General features: G+C 52.2%; 1 protein-coding gene across 2 annotated transcripts in view; it reads right to left on the bottom strand.

Moving 5' to 3' along the window:
* The window catches only part of SMARCC1 (SWI/SNF related BAF chromatin remodeling complex subunit C1), an 84,192-nt gene extending 64,115 nt beyond the window's left edge, over nt 1–20,077 (bottom strand). For both annotated transcript variants that reach the window (XR_014028586.1, XM_081344882.1), the window contains exons 1-6: nt 18,729–20,077; nt 13,301–13,420; nt 8,632–8,717; nt 7,026–7,107; nt 5,217–5,309; nt 934–1,003 (exon numbers count right to left, since the gene is read on the bottom strand). Coding sequence is in view for 1 of the 2 variants with exons in the window: in XM_081344882.1 (XP_081201008.1) it covers nt 934–1,003; nt 5,217–5,309; nt 7,026–7,107; nt 8,632–8,717; nt 13,301–13,420; nt 18,729–19,616 (1,339 nt within the window). In the remaining variant the exon portion in view is untranslated. The remainder of the gene's footprint in view (nt 1–933; nt 1,004–5,216; nt 5,310–7,025; nt 7,108–8,631; nt 8,718–13,300; nt 13,421–18,728) is intronic.
* Nucleotides 20,078–20,529: the final 452 nt, after the last annotated feature.

The raw sequence follows: 20,529 nt of genomic DNA, 5'->3' as shown, positions 1-20,529 counted from the left end.
TCTGTATAGATGTGTGCAGTGCTTTTTTTGTAAAAGAAAAAGGTACCAGAACTCACGCATGTCATACAACCCACCTTGCCTACCCTACAAGGTTCCATCCAAAAAAGGTGCCGGAACTCCGTTCTGAGCGTTCGATGAGAAAAAAAGCCCTGGATGTGTGTATGTATACATGTGTGTGTTTATGTGTATGTGTATATATACACGTGTGTATGCGTATGTGTATATACGTGTGTGTATATAGATATGTGTATATATGAGTGTGTAGATGTGTATGTAGATGTTTGTGCATATTATTTATTTATTTATTTATTTAATGAGATTGGTATACCACCCTTTCCCGAAGGACTCAGGGCGGTTTACAGGGTAATTAAAACAAGAAATACAAAAGTTAAAAACGATTTAAAAAAATTACAACAGTCCCTGAAAAAAAGTAAAAAAAACCCCAATTAAAATTAGTTAAAATTCTCAGCCTGGGCCAGAGAGCTCGAAGAGCCAGGTCTTCAGGTCCTGGCGGAATGAACGGAGGTCGGGGGCAGTTCCAGAGGGCAGGAGCACCCACAGAGAATATGTGTGTATGTGTATATAGATATATATGTGTAGATAGGTATGTGTATAGATATATATAGATATGTGTGTGTATATATGTGTGTAGATATATATATACACACACACACACACATGTACGTGTGTATATGTGTGTATGTGTATAGACATGTATGTGTAAATGTGTGTATATATAGAAATATACATATAGATATGTATATATATGTAGAGATATCTATATCTATCTATAGATACAGAGATATAGATATAGATAGATATAGAGATAGATATAGACAGACAGATCTAGATATAGACATATACATTTTAAGGCAAACCTCTCTGATACGTTAAATGCTAGCCGAAAAGAAAATTAAGACAGGCAGGTCTAACCTTCATCCAGTGAGGTAGGAACAGGGTACACGTGATGGGTAGCTTTCGACTTCTCGTCCGTGACGGACCCCTAGGTGGGGAGGGGGGGGGTTAGGGTTAAAAAAAAAACACAAGAGAGGAATAGCCTGAGGAGCAGCGCAAAACAGTCTGCATTTGTCACGGGGATCGTGGGACAATCGCGGCGGCCCACCGGATGGACGGGGAGGTACTGGGATTCAGGATGTCAAACTGGGAGGAGAAAATAAAGGGACCCACGGGAGAGACAGATGACCCGGAGGGGGAAACAGGCGGAGGGGTAACGTTGATGCCATTTTAAATACTCAAAAATTAAAGGGTGTGTGTGTGTGTGTGTGTGTGTATAAAACTATAGATCTGTATCTATCTCTATCTATCTCGATCTCTATCTTTGTCTATATCTATATATCTATACACCCATCTATATCTACCTATCTATATATCTCTGTTCTATCTCTATAACTATATCTATCTTTATCTATGTAAATTATTCAAATTGCTAATAAAGAATTCCTGTTTTTTTTAGGGAGCCTCCCTAAAAAAAATTCTTTATTAGCAATTTGAATAATTTACACAAATAATCGAGCTGTCGTAAGTTGCGACTATATCCTGGGGATAGCCTTGAGTTAGGCCAAACAAGAAAGAAAGAGTTAATCAGCAAGGCATATTCAAATGACTTGACAAAGATTTAACACATCTTTATCTATATCTATACACCTATCTATAAATCTATTCTATCTCTGTCTCTATGTTTCTATATCTATACACCTATCTCTGTTCTACTCTATCTCTTTAACTATATCTATATTTTTCTTTTATATATCTATACACCTATCTATATCTACCTATCTATAGATCTCTATTCTAACTCTCTCTCTATAACTATGTTTATCTAGATCTATACATCTCTACACCTCTCTATTCTATCTCTCTTTAACTATATCTATATTTTCTATATCTATGTATCTATACACCTATCTCTCTATGCTACTCTATAACTATATCTATATTTTTATAGTGGGTTAGGACGCTGAGCTTCTCGATCAGAAGGTCGGCAGTTTGGCGGGTCGAATCCCAAGTGCCGCGTAACAGCGCCCGTCACGCGTCCCAGCTTCTGCCAACCTAGCAGTTCGAAAGCACGTAAAAAAGGCAAGTAGAAAAACAGGGACCATGACGGTGGGAAGGTAACAGCGTTCCGTGCGCCTTTGGCGTCCGGTCATGCCGGCCACATGACCACGGAGACGTCCTCGGACAAGCGCCGGCTCTTCGGCTTTGAAACGGAGACGAGCACCGGCCCCTAGAGTCGGAAACGACTAGCACGCGTGTGCGGGGAAACTGTATCTATACACCTATCTACATTTACCTATCTCTGTATCTCTATTTATCTATATCTATACACTTATCTATATCTACCTATCTATATATCTCTATTCTCTCTCTATAACTATATTTTTCGTTATATTTTTCTATCTCTATATATCTATACACCTATCTATATCTACCTATCTATCTATAGTTCTCTATAACTATCTCTATATTTTTCTATCTCTCTATCTATACACCTATCTACATCTACCTATCTCTATCTCTCTATATCTACACACCTCTCTTATAGACACACACACCTATGTATCTATGTATCTATATATACAGACCTCTCTCATACACACACACACACACACACACACACACACACACACACACACACAACCTCTCTCTCTCTCTCTGTTTATCTCTATCTCTATCTCCACACCTATCTAGCTATCTCTATCTATCTTGTCTATCTATTCGACTTCCATCCAAGCGTTAACAAATCCGGGCAGTCATTGATTTGATTCTTCAGAAATCAAAATTCTTCACCGCTCCAGTTCCCTCCTGGCAGGGCATTGTGTAACCTAAAGCCATTTCGTTTTTTTTCTGCCCTTTCTCTCCCACTGCAACCGGCTCCGCAGGGGTGTGTGTGTGTCCCTTTAAGAGTCTGAGTAGAAAAGGGAAGGTTTTTCTGCCGCTCTCTCTCTCTCTCTCTCTCTGTCTCGTCCCTTTGACTGCCGTCATCGCTGCGTCCTGGAGCTGGCCCCGTTTCTTCCTAGCATCTACTGCAGATAGTGTAATACTGGCCTGGCCTGATGGGGATGGGGTTGGGTTTTGTTAATGGGTTTTAACCTACTTTTTAATGTGTTTTAACTTATTGTTAAGAGTTGTGGGCATTCTGTTTAATTTCTTTTAATTTTTGTATTTTGTCTTTTAACATGTACTGCCCTGTTCACCGCCCTGAGTCCTTCGGGAGAAGGGCGGTATATAAATAAAATTAATAAATAAATAATAATAATAAATACAAACCACCACTGGATTTACAAACCGCGGTTTGCTGTATTTACTCCTGGGCTACCTCGGCGCAAGGAGACGGCGCGGGCTGTGACATCTGAAATGGTCTAGGGTTTCCTGCCTTAGCAGGGGGTTGGACTAGATGACCTCCAAGGTCCCTTCCAACTTATTATTATTATTATTATTATTATTATTATTATTATTATTATTATTATTATTATTATTATTATCCCGGCCCTCCTTTTTTTCAAAATTTCTTCCCTCCCCCGAGAGGAAGAGAAACATATATATAAATAAATAAAGGAGGAGGGATAGATCATTTTAGTGATTTCTTATGTTTCCTTACTCTTGCTCTCTCTTTTTTTTCCCTTTTTCTTTTTCCTGTTTTATCTCTTCCGAAAGAAATGTAAAAGCGTGAGCTGGTTCGTATGGAAAAATAAAAAAGAGTTAAAATTTTTGAATGCCGTTTAATTCTTGAGAAAATCCCAACCGGGAAGAGTACCTAGCATATATATATATATATATATATATATATATATATATATATATATATATATATATATATATATATATATATATATATATATATATATATATATATATATATATATATATATATATATATATATATATATATATATATATATATATATATATATATATATATATATATATATATATATATATATATATATATATATATATATATATATATAGTTATCTATCAAAACAATAAGAATTGTATTAACTCAATCTTTGCAAAAGGGGATATTTGGGGAAAAAGAAGAAATCAGCTAAAACTATTATGTGGAGTATCGGTTATAGAAATCAATTAATGATTGCTTTACAATTGTAAGCCAGACAACACACCGTTCACCATTTATTACTATTAAGTGATTTATGTCTTCAAAAAAAAAATCAATAAAATATAAATTGAGGGCATGTGCTCGGACATCCCGTCCTCGTTTTTCAAAATTTCTTCCCTCCCCAGATAGAGAAAGAGGGAGAGAAAGAGGGAGAGAGTGAGAGAGGGGGAGGGAGAAAGAGAGGGAGGGAGGGAGAAAGAGAAAGACAGAAAGGGAGGGAGAAAAAGGGAAAAAAAGAGAAAGTGAGTGAGAGAGAAAGAGGGGGAGAGAGAGTAAGAGTGGGGGAGGGAGAAAGAGAGGGAGGGAGGGAGACAGGGAGAAAGAGAAAGAGGGAGGGAGAGAAAGAGGGGAAAAAGAGGGAGAGAAAGAGGGAGAGAGGGAGAGAGAGGGAGGGAGAAAGAGAGGGAGGGAGGGAGACAGAGAGAGAGAAAGAGGGAGGGAGGGAAAGGGGGGAAAAAGAGAAAGTGAGTGAGAAAGGGGGAGAGAGTGAGAGCGAGAGAGGGAGGGAGAGGGAGAAAGAGAGAGGGAGGGAGAAAGAGGGAGAAAGAGAAAGGGAGAGATGGAGAGAGAGGGAGAAAGAGGGAGAGAGGGGAAAAGAGAAAGAGTGAGCGTGAGGGGGAGAGAGGGGGAGAGCAAGAGGGGGAGGGGGAGAGAGAGGGAGAAAGAGAGAAACGAGGGAGAGAGAGAAAGGGAGGGAGAAAGAGAGAGAGGAGAGAGAGAGGAAGAGGGAAAGACAGGGAGAAAGAGTAAGGGAGGGAGAAAGAAAGAGAGGGAGAGAGAGAGAAAGAGGGGGAAAGAGAGAGCAGGAGGGAGAGGGAGGGAGAGGGAGAGAGAGAAAGGGAGAGAGGGAGAAAGAGAGGGGAAAAGAAAAAGAGTGAGCGTGAGAAAGAGGAGGAGAGAGGGGGAGAAAGAGAGAGGGAGAAAGAGAAAGGGAGAGACAGAGGGAGAGCGCAAGAGAGGAAGAAAGAGAGAGAGAGGGGAAAGAGAGAGAGGGAGAAAGAGAAAGGGAGGGAGAGAGAAATAAAACCCGTCGCGATCACTAGAGCGCTAAACCGGCATTGTTCCCAGCCCAGTTACCTGGTGGCGTTTGACAATCTCTTTGAGCTTGTTAGCCAGTTTCAGCTCGATGTCCGGAATGAGGTAGATGATTGGTCGGCTCAGACAGTTATTCTGTAAAGGTGGGGAAGGGGAAAGACCAAAAAAAAAAAACGAGAAAAGAAAAAAGAAGAATGGACGAATTTAAAAAAAAAAAAAGAAAGGAAGCCAGCCAGGTCAACGGGTGGCGACGGCCGGTCAAAAATCGGCGGGGTTGCCCAACCAACCAACCAAGCAAGCAAGCATGGGCCGCGCCCAGATTGGTAATCCGACTTTAATGGCAGCTTCAGGCCAGAGAGGGGGGGGGGGCGGGAAGAGGAGGGGGCTACCACTGACCCCCAAGCCCCACCCCCAAAAGGGGCGGTGCTCCCCTTTGCGTCGACATCTGGAAACGAACGTCGCCCTAAGCGAGGCGGTCGGTTAAAAAAAATGTATAAAATAAAAGAAAAGTGAGCCAGACTGTGGTGTCTTAGCGGTTCAAGCTAGAAAGCGGGCGACGGGGAGTTCCAGCGCTGCCTTGGGGAGGAAAGCCGGCTGGGTGACTTCGGGCCAATGACCAGGAGTCGGGGAGTTCTAGCGCTGCCTTAGGGAGGAAAGCCGGCTGGGTGACTTTGGGCCAATGACCAGGAGACGGGGAATTCTAGCGCTGCCCTAGGGAGGAAAGCCTGCTGGTGACTTTGGGCCAATGACCAGGAGACAGGAAGTTCTAGTACTGCCCTAGGGGGAGAAAGCCGGCTAGGTGACTTTGGGCCAATGACCAGGAGACGGGGAGTTCTAGCACTGCCTTAGGGAGGGAAAACGGCTGGGTGACTTTGGGCCAATGACCAGGAGACAGGGAATTCTAGTACTGCCCTAGGGGGGAAACCCGGCTGGGTGACTTTGGGCCAATGACCAGGAGACAGGGAATTCTAGTACTGCCCTAGGGGGGAAACCAGGCTAGGTGACTTTGGGCCAATGACCAGGAGACAGGGAATTCTAGTACTGCCCTAGGGGGGAAACCAGGCTAGGTGACTTTGGGCCAATGACCAGGAGACAGGGAGTTCTAGTATTGCCCTAGGGGGGAAACCAGGCTAGGTGACTTTGGGCCAATGACCAGGAGACAGGGAATTCTAGTACTGCCCTAGGGGGGAAACCAGGCTAGGTGACTTTGGGCCAATGACCAGGAGACAGGGAATTCTAGTACTGCCCTAGGGGGGAAACCCGGCTAGGTGACTTTGGGCCAATGACCAGGAGACAGGGAGTTCTAGTATTGCCCTAGGGGGGGAAAGCCGGCTAGGTGACTTTGGGCCAATCACCAGGAGATGGAGAGTTCTAGTCCCGCCTTAGGAATGCAACCTGGCTGGGTGACTTTGGGCCAATCACCAGGCGATGGTAAATTACAGTACCGCCTTAGCGATGAAAGCTGGCTGGGTGGCTTTGGGCCAAATATCTGGAGACGGTGAGTTCTAGTCCCGCTTTAGCCCAGAAAGGCAGCTGGGTGTTATCTTACAGAATAAGATTATTCTATTGTTGAAGAACGATTCACTTGATTTAGGTTTTATAGCGCCGTGTGCAATAAATACGCAGCCGAACGGTTGGACACGGATCAAAGAGAGAAGCAACCTGAAACGGGATAGGGTCTCCTGTCTGAGCAGGGGGTTGGTCTAGAAGACCTCCAAGGTCCCTCCCAGTTCTATTCTATTCTAAACAAAAAGGAGACGGGGACTTTTCCCCACGCTCAGGTCTTTTCGAAGGACCCCCGGAAAGCCATTTCCGCATCCCATAATCCCAAAATAAAATTATTCGCCTCGCCTGCACTAATGTCTTCTCAATGTTCATGAACATTTCGACGTTGCGGTCCATCCGCGACGGGTTTTGCAAGTCGAATCTCCGCCTGCGAAAAACACGGGAGGAAGGAAGGATATTTGGATATTTCTTATGCTTCGGGATGAAAAATCAATGACAGTGCAGGCGGTTTATAGTTTATAGTTTATTAAATTTTTATACCGCCCTTCTCCCGAAGGACTCAGGGCGGTGAACAGGGCATATAATAAAAATACAGAAATACAAAAGTTAAGAAAAAATTAAATTATAGCCCAAGTAAAACAGTAAAAATATACAAATATTAAAACCCTAAGTTAACTCCCCATCAGGTCCTCGACTTACGACCATTAACGGAGCCCCCAATTTCTGTCATTAAGTGAAACGGTTCAGGGAGCTTTGCTCCACTTGACGACCGTTCTAGCCACACTTGTGAACTGCTGAGGGGGTTAACCTAGGAAGCCGGTTGTTAAGGGAATCTGGCTTGCCTCGTCAGAAGGTCGTAAAAAAGGGGATCACGTAACCCCAGGACACTGCAACCGTCATAAGTATGAATCGGTTGCCAAGTGATTGGATTTTGATCACGTGACCATGAGGAGGCTGCAACGGTCGTTGTGGAAAACGGTCCTGAGTCACCTTTTTAAAACGGTCATCAGTCACATTTTTAGCAGTCGTAAATTACATTGAAAAAAGGTAAGTCACATTTTAAAAACGGTCATAAGATTTTTAAAATGGTGATATGTCATATTTTAAAAATGGCCGTTAAGTCACATTTTTACAACAGTCGTGAATCACATTTTTAAAACGGAAATAAGTCACATTTTTAAAATGGTCGTAAGTCACATTTCCAAAATGGTCATAAGTCACATTTTCAAAACGGAAATAAGTCACATTTTTAAAATGGTCGTAAGTCACATTTCCAAAATGGTCATAAGTCACATTTTCAAAATGGTCAGAAGTCACATTTTTAAAAAAGTCGTAAATCACATTGTAAAAATGGCCGTATGTCACATTTTAAAAGTGTTGTCACATTTTAAAAACAGTCATGAATCACCTTTTTAATACGATCGGAAGTCACATTTTTAAAATGGTCATTAAGTTACTTTTTTTCAATGCCGCCATAACACTGAACGGCCACTAAACAAACTGTGGTAACTTGAGGACTACCTCGATTATCATTCAGGATGACAATAAATTATTGTCATCTTGTAGGTAGTCCTCAAATTATGACCACAGCGGGGAGCAGAATTTCTGTCGCTAAGCAAGGCCGTTGGTTAAGCGAGACTTGTCTGATTTTAGAACCTTTTTTTTTGCTCCCGATTTAAGCAATGGCTGTCGTTAAGTGAACCGCATGGGTCGTTAAGCGAATCTGGCTTGTGCCACTGACGTGTTGCGAAACTCACAAAATGTTATTCACGAGACCCCGGGACCGTCGTAAACACGAGTCAGTCGTCAAGTGTCCGAATTTCGATCGTAAGTAGGAAGATTGGTTGCAAGTCCCTTTTTTACCCCCCCCCCCGCTGGAACTGTCAACGGTGACTAAATGGACCGTCGTAAGTCGAGGACCTCCGGTAGGGGGGAAAAAAACCCCACTCACCATCCTTGTTCATTCTTGTACTTGTAAGCTGCCCCGAGGATGTAACACAAAGTCCCTCCGGCTTTGAAGTCCAGGAAGCACTTGGCCTTAAAGAAAACAACACAACAAAAAGACAAAAGAGACATTTGCAAACACGCAACGCAGCAAACTCCAGCCGCATCCGTCTCGCAACGCAGCCGCAACGGCAAAGGATTGAACCAACGGAGGGGAGATTTTTTTGGGGGGGGGGCAGCAAATCTGCAGATGCTGCCAAGAGATTTTAGGGAAGTCCGTTTACCGAATTGTTTGGTGTGCCAGGGTGCCGCCGACACAACCACAACGCGCGTCTCGTTTAAGGACGGGGCGAGGCCGAACAGGGGTTGGAGGCAGGGGGTGGAGCCTGCCAAGCGGTTGTGCCCAGGTCCTTCCACCAAACACCTCTTTCCTCTTTCCTTTTGCTTTCCTTCCTTCGCTTCCCAACTTTCTTTCTCGTCTCTCTCTCTCCTCCCTTATCCTTCCAGCCTCGCGTCTTTCTCTCTCGTTCTTCGTTCTTTCTTTCCTGTTTCCTTATGTCTTTACTCTTTCATCTTTTCTTTCGCCTCGCTCTTTCCTGTTTCCTTCCTTCCTTTCCTGTTTTTTCTTTCCTTCCTTCCTTCCTTCTCCCCTCTTTTTGTTTCCCGTTTCTTTACTTCCTCTTCCGTTTTCTTTCCTTCCTTCCCTATTTCCTTCCTTCCTTCCTTCTCCCCTCCCCTTTTCTTTTTGTTTCCTGTTTTTTTACTTCCTCTTTCCTTCCGTCCTTTTTTCTCCCTTTTTTTTCTTTGTTTCCTGTTTCCTTATACTTTTTCTTTCGTTTTTTCTCTCCTTCTCTTTGCTGTTTCCTTCCTTCCTTTCCTGTTTTCTTTCTTTCCTTCCTTCCCTCTATTTCCTTCCTTCCTTTTTTCTCCCCTCCCTTTTTCTTTCTGTTTCTTTGTTTCCTGTTTCCTTATACTTTTTCTTTTGTCATTTCTCTCTCCTTCTCTTTCCTGTTTCCTTTCTTTCCTTTTTTTTTCTTCCTCTCCCGCTCTTTTCTTTCTTTCTTTTTCTCTCTTTCTTTCCTTCTTTCTCCCCTCTCCATCCTCAATCCCTGCCCTTCTCTTCCTCTCTGGGCGTGAAAGCCAATCGCCGGGAGACGGAGAGTTCTAGTCCCGCCTTAGCTATGAAAGCCAGGTGGGAGACTCTGGGCCAATCACCAGGAGACGGTGAGTTCTAGTCCCGCCTTAGACATGAAAGCCAGCTGGGTGACTTTGGACCAATCACCAGGAGACGGTGAGTTCTAGTCCCGCCTTAGACATGAAAGCCAGCTGGGTGACTTTGGGCCAATCGCCAGGAGACGGAGAGTTCTAGTCCCGCCTTAGACATGAAAGCCAGCTGGGTGACTTTGGACCAATCACCAGGAGACGGTGAGTTCTAGTCCCGCCTTAGCTATGAAAGCCAGCTGGGTGACTTTGGGCCAATCACCAGGAGACGGTGAGTTCTAGTCCCGCCTTAGCTATGAAAGCCAGCTGGGTGACTTTGGGCCAATCACCAGGAGACGGTGAGTTCTAGTCCCGCCTTAGACATGAAAGCCAGCTGGGTGACTTTGGACCAATCACCAGGAGACGGTGAGTTCTAGTCCCGCCTTAGACATGAAAGCCAGCTGGGTGACTTTGGGCCAATCGCCAGGAGACGGAGAGTTCTAGTCCCGCCTTAGACATGAAAGCCAGCTGGGTGACTTTGGACCAATCACCAGGAGACGGTGAGTTCTAGTCCCGCCTTAGCTATGAAAGCCAGCTGGGTGACTTTGGGCCAATCACCAGGAGACGGTGAGTTCTAGTCCCGCCTTAGCTATGAAAGCCAGCTGGGTGACTTTGGGCCAATCACCAGGAGACGGTGAGTTCTAGTCCCGCCTTAGGCGTGAAAGCCAGCTGGGTGACTCTGGGCCAATCACCAGGAGACGGAGAGTTCTAGTTCTGCCTTAGGCAAGAAAGCCAGCTGGGTGACTTTGGGCCAATCACCAGGAGATGGAGAGTTCTAGTCCCGCCTTAGCTATGAAAGCCAGCTGGGTGATTTTGGGCCAATCACCAGGAGACGGTGAGTTCTAGTTCTGCCTTAGGCATGAAAGAGAACTGGGTGACTTTGGGCCAATCGCCAGGAGACGGAGAGTTCTAGTCACGCCTTAGCTATGAAAGCCAGCTGGGTGACTTTGCGCCAGTCACCAGGAGATGGAGAGTTCTAGTGCCGCCTTAGCTATGAAAGCCAGCTGGGCGACTCTGGGCCAATCACCAGGAGACGGTGAGTTCTAGTCCCGCCTTAGACATGAAAGCCAGCTGGGTGACTTTGGACCAATCACCAGGAGACGGTGAGTTCTAGTCCCGCCTTAGACATGAAAGCCAGCTGGGTGACTTTGGGCCAATCGCCAGGAGACGGAGAGTTCTAGTCCCGCCTTAGACATGAAAGCCAGCTGGGTGACTTTGGACCAATCACCAGGAGACGGTGAGTTCTAGTCCCGCCTTAGCTATGAAAGCCAGCTGGGTGACTTTGGGCCAATCACCAGGAGACGGTGAGTTCTAGTCCCGCCTTAGCTATGAAAGCCAGCTGGGTGACTTTGGGCCAATCACCAGGAGACGGTGAGTTCTAGTCCCGCCTTAGGCGTGAAAGCCAGCTGGGTGACTCTGGGCCAATCACCAGGAGACGGAGAGTTCTAGTTCTGCCTTAGGCAAGAAAGCCAGCTGGGTGACTTTGGGCCAATCACCAGGAGATGGAGAGTTCTAGTCCCGCCTTAGCTATGAAAGCCAGCTGGGTGATTTTGGGCCAATCACCAGGAGACGGTGAGTTCTAGTTCTGCCTTAGGCATGAAAGAGAACTGGGTGACTTTGGGCCAATCGCCAGGAGACGGAGAGTTCTAGTCACGCCTTAGCTATGAAAGCCAGCTGGGTGACTTTGCGCCAGTCACCAGGAGATGGAGAGTTCTAGTGCCGCCTTAGCTATGAAAGCCAGCTGGGCGACTCTGGGCCAATCACCAGGAGACGGTGAGTTCTAGTCCCGCCTTAGCTATGAAAGCCAGCTGGGTGACTTTGGGCCAATCGCCAGGAGACAGTGAGTTCTAGTCCCGCCTTAGCCATGAAAGGCAGCTGGGTGACTTTGGGCCAATCACCAGGAGATGGAGAGTTCTAGTTCTGCCTTAGGCAAGAAAGCCAGCTGGGTGACTTTGGGCCAATCGCCAGGAGACGGAGTTCTAGTTCCGCCTTAGGCAAGAAAGCCAGCTGGGTGACTTTGGGCCAATCACCAGGAGACGGAGAGTTCTAGTCCCACCTTAGCTATGAAAGCCAGCTGGGTGACTTTGGGCCAATCACCAGGAGACGGTGAGTTCTAGTCCCGCCTTAGCTATGAAAGCCAGCTGGGCGACTCTGGGCCAATCACCAGGAGACGGTGAGTTCTAGTCCCGCCTTAGGCGTGAAAGCCAGCTGGGTGACTCTGGGCCAATCACCAGGAGACGGAGAGTTCTAGTTCTGCCTTAGGCAAGAAAGCCAGCTGGGTGACTTTGGGCCAATCACCAGGAGACGGAGAGTTCTAGTCCCGCCTTAGCTATGAAAGCCAGCTGGGTGACTTTAGGCCAATCACCAGGAGACGGAGAGTTCTAGTCCCGCCTTAGCTATGAAAGCCAGCTGGGTGACTTTAGGCCAATCACCAGGAGACGGTGAGTTCTAGTCCCGCCTTAGCTATGAAAGCCAGCTGGGCGACTCTGGGCCAATCACCAGGAGACGGTGAGTTCTAGTCCCGCCTTAGGCGTGAAAGCCAGCTGGGTGACTTTGGGCCAATCACCAGGAGACGGAGAGTTCTAGTGCCGCCTTAGCTATGAAAGCCAGCTGGGTGACTTTGGGCCAATCACCAGGGGACGGGGAGTTCTAGTCCCGCCTTAGCTATGAAAGCCAGCTGGGTGACTTTGGGCCAATCACCAGGAGACGGTGAGTTCTAGTCCCGCCTTAGCTATGAAAGCCAGCTGGGCGACTCTGGGCCAATCACCAGGAGACGGTGAGTTCTAGTCCCGCCTTAGCTATGAAAGCCAGCTGGGTGACTTTGGGCCAATCGCCAGGAGACAGTGAGTTCTAGTCCCGCCTTAGCCGTGAAAGGCAGCTGGGTGACTTTGGGCCAATCACCAGGAGACGGTGAGTTCTAGTCCCGCCTTAGCTATGAAAGCCAGCTGGGCGACTCTGGGCCAATCACCAGGAGACGGTGAGTTCTAGTCCCGCCTTAGGCGTGAAAGCCAGCTGGGTGACTTTGGGCCAATCGCCAGGAGACGGGGAGTTCTAGTCCCGCCTTAGCTATGAAAGCCAGCTGGGTGACTTTGGGCCAATCACCGGGCGACGGTGAGTTCTAGTTCTGCCTTAGGCAAGAAAGAGAGCTGGGTGACTTTGGGCCAATCACCGGGCGACGGTGAGTTCTAGTTCTGCCTTAGGCATGAAAGCCAGCTGGGTGACTTTGGGCCAATCACCGGGCGACAGTGAGTTCTAGTCCCGCCTTTGACATGACCCCCCAAATTCAGGCATCCGTCCCAGAATGTTTTCTTGGGGAAGCATCGAAACCTTGGGAACAGGTTCAAATCCAAGGGCAAACCTTTGGCATTTGACGTTCCACCCACAACGAGCGCCCTCAAGAGTTCCTCAATACTGACCGGAAACTTGGTGAAGGCAGGATTGGCCACGTGTTTTCCAAAGGCATCTTCCTGGAACTGCAGCAACTGAGCCACCAGCCCAGCCAGGGTTTTATTCGTCGGCGCGTCGGCCTGGACGTACTGTGAAGCAAAGGAGAGGGCCCCTCAGTTGTTGTAGTTGCGGTGACTTTTCTGCCTGGAGTCACAACCACACCATCGGGCACAACAGGAGGGCACAACGATTGGTCATCGTTAGTTTGTTTTAAATCCCGGTGCAGGGGGTTGGGCTAGATGGCCTCTGAGGTCACTTCCCACTATGTGAGTCTATGATTCTGTCAGGATGTCCTGCTGGAGCAGGGGGCTGGACTGGATGACCTCCAGGGTCCCTTCCAACTCTGTGATTCTGTTAGGGTCTGCTGCTTGAGCAGGGGGCTGGACTGGATGACCTCCAGGGTCCATTCCAACTCATTCTATGATTCTGTAAGGGTCTCGCGCTCAAGCAGGGGGATGGACCGGATGACCTCCAAGGTCCCAAAGCCCATCCTTCTTTCCCACACAACGACATCCCTGCCGAGCTGTCCGGTACCTTTCCTGTTTCTTCTCTTTCACCCCTCTTCCCCACTCCCTCACTCCATAATACACAGCCACTCCATTTCCCCCAGACGGTCCAGATGGCCCCATAATCCTCAGCCACTCCATTCCCCCCTAGACCGTCCAGCCGGCCCCATAATCCTCAGCCACTCCATTCCCCCCCAGACCGTCCAGCCGGCCCCATAATCCACAGCCACTCCATTCCCCTGGACTGTCGAGCTGGCCCCATAATCCACAACCACTCCATTCCCCCAGGCCGTCCAGCCGGCCCCATAATCCACAGCTATTCCCCCCAGAGCGTCCAGCCGGCCCCATAATCCACAGCCATTCCCCCCAGAGCGTCCAGCCGGCCCCATAATCCGCAGCCACTCCGTTTCCCCCAGACCGTCCAGCCGGCCCCATAATCCACAGCCATTCCCCCCAGAGCGTCCAGCCGGCCCCATAATCCACAGCCACTCCTTTCCCTCCAGATCGTCCAGCTGGCGCCTAGGGTTCAAAAGGGAAGGGGGGGGGGAAATCGTCCCCAGGTCCAGCTGGCTCCATAATCCACAGCCACCTCACTCTCCTCGATTGTCCAGCTGGCCCCATCATCCACAGCCGCCCTCCCTCCCAGAGGCCAAAGGGCAGAAGGGGAAAGACAATAGGACACTGTTATTTTTAAAGGAGGGGGGGGGTGAGAAGAACGACCCCATGTAGGGTTCAAAAGGGAACGGGGGGGGAATCATCCCCCAGGTCCAGCGGGGCCCCATAATCCCCAGCCACTCCATCCCGCCCGACCATCCAGCCGGCCCCATAATCCCCAGCCACGCCATTCCCCCCCCAGAACGTCCAGCTGGCCCCATAATCCGCAGCCACACCATTTCGCCCCCTCCGCAGACCGTCCAGCTGGCCCCATAATCCACAGCCACGCCATTCCCCGGCCCAGACCCTCCGGCCGGCCCCATCATCCACAGCCACCACCACCCCCTCTCTCTCCCAGACCCCAAAGGGCAGAAAGGTAAAGTAAGATTGCTTTTTTTGTGTTTCCGGGGGGTGGGGGGTTGGGAGGAGGGAGGAAGACCCCCATGTAGGGTTCAAAAAGGTCCAGCAGGCCCCATCATCCACAGCCACTCCTCTCGCAGGCCCTCCGGCTGGCCCCATCGTCCACAGCCACCTTCCCTCCCAGACGCCAAAGGGCCGAGGGGTAAAGACAAGAGGACGTTATTACTTGGGGGGGGAGGGAAGAACGACCCCACGTAAGGCTTCGAAAGGGAAGGAGGCGGGGGGGGGGGAATCGGGCCCCATCATCCACAGCTACGCTGTTACCCGTCCCAGACTGTCCAGAGGGCCCCATCATCCACAGCCACCAACCCCTCTCCCAAACCCCAAAGGGCAGAAGGGTAAAGAAAAAATAGGAGATTATTGCTTTTTTTTTTTTGGCGGTGGGTGGGGGGGTAGGTGGGAAGAATGACCCCATGTAGGGTCCAGGTTCAGCGGGCCCCATCATCCACAGCCCCTCCATTCCCCAGCCCAGACCATCCAGCCGGCCCCATAATCCACAGCCACTCCAGTCCCCGTAGAGCGTCCAGCCAGCCCCATAATCCACAGCCACACCATTTCCCCCCCACCCAGACCATCCAGCCGGCCACATAATCCGCAGCCACTCCATTCCCCCCCAGAGCGTCCAGCCGGCCCCATAATCCACAGCCATTCCCCCCCAGAGCGTCCAGCCGGCCCCATAATCCACAGCCCCTCCATTCCCTCCAGATCGTCCAGGTGGCCCCAAGGGTTCAAAATGGAGGAGGGGGGGAGAAATCGTCCCCAGGTCCAGCGGGCCCCATCATCCACAGCCCCTCCATTCCCCGGCCCAGACCCTCCGGCTGGCCCCATCATCCACAGCCACCCCCTCTCTCGCAGACCCCCCCCCAAAAAAAGGCAGGAGGGCAAAGGCAATAGGACACTATTGATTTTGGGAGAAAGGATGACCCCAGGTTAGGGTTCAAAAGGCCCCAGCCGGCCCCCATCATCCACAGCCATCCTCCCCCGGGCTGTGGATGATGGGACTCCCCGCCCGGCCCGGCTAGCCTAGGCTTCCTCACCAAGGGTCTCCTGGCCTGATTGACCCTTTGGGGGGCGGGGTGGGAGGAGGGGAGGCGGGGTCAGAGGTCAGCGGCCTAGTCCTCCAGCCAGACCCTTCCTCTCCTACTCGAGGGGCAGAGAGCCAAAGGAGGAAGGGAGCCTTTGCGGCGCCGAGGGGAGGCGAGGTCAGAGGTCAGCGGCCTAGTCCTCCAGCCAGACCCTCCCCCTGCTACTCGAGGGGGGCTCCTTGGGGCAGAGAGCCCCCATCATCCACAGCCATCCACCCCCGGGCTGTGGATGATGGGACTCCCCGCCCGGCCCGGCTAACCTAGCCTTCCTCCCCAAGGGTCTCCTGGCCTGATTGACCCTTTGGGGGGAGGGGTGGGAGGAGGGGAGGCGGGGTCAGAGGTCAGCGGCCTAGTCCTCCGGCCAGACCCTCCCCCTCCTACTCGAGGGGGGCTCCTTGGGGCAGAGAGCCAAAGGAGGAAGGGAGCCTTTGCGGTGCCGAGGGCAGGCGAGGTCAGAGGTCAGCGGCCTAGTCCTCCGGCCAGACCCTCCCCCTGCTACTCGATGGGGGCTCCTTGGGGCAGAGAGCCCCCATCATCCACAGCCATCCTCCCCCGGGCTGTGGATGATGGGACTCCCCGCCCGGCCCGGCTAACCTAGCCTTCCTCCCCAAGGGTCTCCTGGCCTGATTGAGCCCTTTGGGGGGGCGGGGTGGGAGGAGGGGAGGCGAGGTCAGAGGCCTAGTCCTCCAGCCAGACCCTTCCTCTCCTACTTGAGGGGTAGAGAGCCAAAGGAGGGGAGCCTTGGCGGCGCCGAGGGGAGGCGAGGTCAGAGGTCAGCGGCCTAGTCCTCCGGCCAGACCCTCCCCCTCCTACTCGAGGGGGGCTCCTTGGGGCACAGAGCCAAAGGAGGAAGGGAGCCTTTGCGGTGCCGAGGGCAGGCGAGGTCAGAGGTCAGCGGCCTAGTCCTCCGGCCAGACCCTTCCTCTCCTACTCGAGGGGCAGAGAGCCAAAGGAGGAGGGAAGCCTTTGTGGCGCCGAGGGGAGGCGAGGTCAGAGGTCAGCGGCCTAGTCCTCCGGCCAGACCCTTCCTCTCCTACTTGAGGGGCAGAGAGCCAAAGGAGGAGGGAAGCCTTTGCGGCGCCGAGGGGAGGCGAGGTCAGAGGTCAGCGGCCTAGTCCTCCGGCCAGACCCTCCCTCTCCTACTCGAGGGGGGCTCCTTGGGGCAGAGAGCCAAAGGAGGAGGGGAGCCTTTGCGGCGCCAAGGGGAGGCGAGGTCAGAGGTCAGCGGCCTAGTCCTCCAGCCAGACCCTCCCCCTGCTACTCGAGGGGGACTCCTTGGGGCAGAGAGCCAAAGGAGGAGGGAAGCCTTTGTGGCGCCGAGGGGAGGCGAGGTCAGAGGTCAGCGGCCTAGTCCTCCGGCCAGACCCTTCCTCTCCTACTTGAGGGGCAGAGAGCCAAAGGAGGAGGGAAGCCTTTGCGGCGCCGAGGGGAGGCGAGGTCAGAGGTCAGCGGCCTAGTCCTCCGGCCAGACCCTCCCTCTCCTACTCGAGGGGGGCTCCTTGGGGCAGAGAGCCAAAGGAGGAGGGGAGCCTTTGCGGCGCCAAGGGGAGGCGAGGTCAGAGGTCAGCGGCCTAGTCCTCCAGCCAGACCCTCCCCCTGCTACTCGAGGGGGACTCCTTGGGGCAGAGAGCCAAAGGAGGAGGGGAGCCTTTGTGGCGCCGAGGGGAGGCGAGGTCAGAGGTCAGCGGCCTAGTCCTCCGGCCAGACCCTTCCTCTCCTACTCGAGGGGCAGAGAGCCAAAGGAGGAGGGAAGCCTTTGCGGCGCCGAGGGGAGGCGAGGTCAGAGGTCAGCGGCCTAGTCCTCCGGCCAGACCCTCCCCCTCCTACTCGAGGGGGGCTCCTTGGGGCAGAGAGCCAAAGGAGGAGGGGAGCCTTTGTGGCCCCGAGGAGAGGTCAGAGGTCAGCGGCCTAGTCCTCCGGCCAGACCCTCCCCCTCCTACTCGAGGGGCAGAGAGCCAAAAGAGGAGGGGAGCCTTTGCGGCGCCGAGGGGAGGCGAGGTCAGAGGTCAGCGGCCTAGTCCTCCGGCCAGACCCTCCCTCTCCTACTCGAGGGGGGCTCCTTGGGGCAGAGAGCCAAAGGAGGAGGGGAGCCTTTGTGGCGCCGAGGGGAGGCGAGGTCAGAGGTCAGCGGCCTAGTCCTCCGGCCAGACCCTTCCTCTCCTACTCGAGGGGCAGAGAGCCAAAGGAGGAGGGAAGCCTTTGCGGCGCCGAGGGGAGGCGAGGTCAGAGGTCAGCGGCCTAGTCCTCCGGCCAGACCCTCCCCCTCCTACTCGAGGGGGGCTCCTTGGGGCAGAGAGCCAAAGGAGGAGGGGAGCCTTTGTGGCCCCGAGGAGAGGTCAGAGGTCAGCGGCCTAGTCCTCCGGCCAGACCCTCCCCCTCCTACTCGAGGGGCAGAGAGCCAAAAGAGGAGGGGAGCCTTTGCGGCGCCGAGGGGAGGCGAGGTCAGAGGTCAGCGGCCTAGTCCTCCGGCCAGACCCTCCCTCTCCTACTCGAGGGGGGCTCCTTGGGGCAGAGAGCCAAAGGAGGAGGGGAGCCTTTGTGGCGCCGAGGAGAGGTCAGAGGTCAGCGGCCTAGTCCTCCGGCCAGACCCTCCCCCTCCTACTCGAGGGGCAGAGAGCCAAAGGAGGAGGGGAGCCTTTGTGGCGCCGAGGCGAGGGTCAGAGGTCAGGGGTCAGAGGTGGCTGAAGGCCCGAGCAGAAGGAGAAGGAGGAGGAGGAGGGAGAAGGCCTCACCTTCCTGTAGTGCTTGGCCAGCCAGGCCCGGGCCGCCTCCAGCTGCGAGGCCGTCTCGGCGCTCTCCCAGAACTTGCCGGCGGGGCCTCCGTCCTTACGGCGGGAGCCGGATAACGGCGGGCCGGCCGTAGACGAGGCCGAAGACGAAGCCGAGCCGGGCCCGCTGCCTCCCAGGCCGCCGCTTCCGCCTCCTCCAGGCCCCGAGACGACGGGCAGGGGACTGGCCGAGCTGACCGAGGCCGAGGCCGCCGACGCCATTGTCCTGCCGGGCCTGCCGCGCCGCCGACGCCGCCACCGCCGCCGGGGCCCCGCGCCGCCTACTTTCCTCGCTCCGCGCATGCGCGGCGCCGCGCGGGGAGGAGGAGGAGGAGGAGGAGGTGGAGGAGGCGGCGGCGGAGGAGGAGGAGGAGGCGCCGCGACGGCAGCGGCTCGCCGTCGCTCGCTGGCTCGCTCCGCGCACGCGCAGCACGCCCGCCTCGCACCGCCTCGCGCCGAAACTTTCCCTTCTTTTTTTTTCCCCCCCCTCCCCTCCCCTCCCCTCCCACAAGCTCGCGCGACCAAGCGACTAGGCAGGCAGGCCGGGGGTACGCATGCGCCTCCGGATTGAAGAACGAAGGCGCCTGCGCGTTCGGAAACGCCTCCTTTTTTTTTTCTCCCCTCCACGCCTCTGCGCACGCGCGCTACTGACTTGTCCCCGGAGGTGGCCGGCGCTTTTTTTTGGTGTTGTTTTGTTTTCTGGTGTTTTTTTTTTTCCGGGAAGGCGGAGACGGGGCTTTGGCGCAAGCGCGGCCGGACTCGGCCTGGACTGCGCCTGCGTGAGAGGAGGACAGAGTTGGCCGGAGACCCTCGAAAGAGGGTCGGCGCTGGAGAAGGGGAAGCTCCGCCCATTGGCTGGAGGCTAGGCCCCGCCCACCCGGAGCCAGCCGCGTCACGTGCCGGCCGGGACTTCCACTCCCATGCTCCACTCCCGTGGCTCGCCTGGTGAGGACAAGAGAGGCAGCTTGAGACCCTGAAGCCCCCGCACACACACCCCGCAACTGCCAAACCCGGATTCTGACTGACTGCACGTGTGAAGGTCTTTACACGTGTATTTTGCGAGTTTTTTTCTTTCGGGCTGCCTGCAACCTCCGACCCGGGTCAAGTAGCCGGGCGGGGATTTCCTCTATATATATAGGATATACATATACATACATATACATATATACATACATACACACACACACACACACACACACACACACACATATATATATATATATATACATAGGGGACGCGGTGGCTCAGTGCGTTAGGACGCTGAGCTTGTCGATCAGAAGGTCGGCAGTTTGGTGGGTCGAATCCCGAGTGCCGCATAACAGAGTGAGCGCCTGTTACTCGTCCCAGCTTCTGCCAACCTAGCAGTTCGAAAGCACGTAAAAAATGCAAGTAGAAAAATAGGGACCGCTCCGGTGGGAAGGGAACAGTGTTCCGTGTGCCTTTGGCGTCTAGTCATGCCAGCCACATGACCACGGAGACATCCTCGGACAAGCACTGGCTCTTCGGCTTTGAAACGGAGATGAGCACCGGCCCCTAGAGTCGGAAACGACTAGCATGCATGTGCGGGGGAACCTTTACCTTTACCTTTATATATATACATATATACATATATATATATATATATACACACCCAGACATATACATACATATATATATACGTATACATATATACATATACATATGTATATATACATATACATATATACATACATATATACACATATATATACATATACATATATATACATATACATATATATACATA

Source organism: Vipera berus (genome assembly GCF_964194415.1).
Source record: "Vipera berus genome assembly, chromosome: Z".
Taxonomy (NCBI): Eukaryota; Metazoa; Chordata; class Lepidosauria; order Squamata; family Viperidae; genus Vipera; species Vipera berus.
This window is presented reverse-complemented; position numbering and strand designations above follow the sequence as displayed.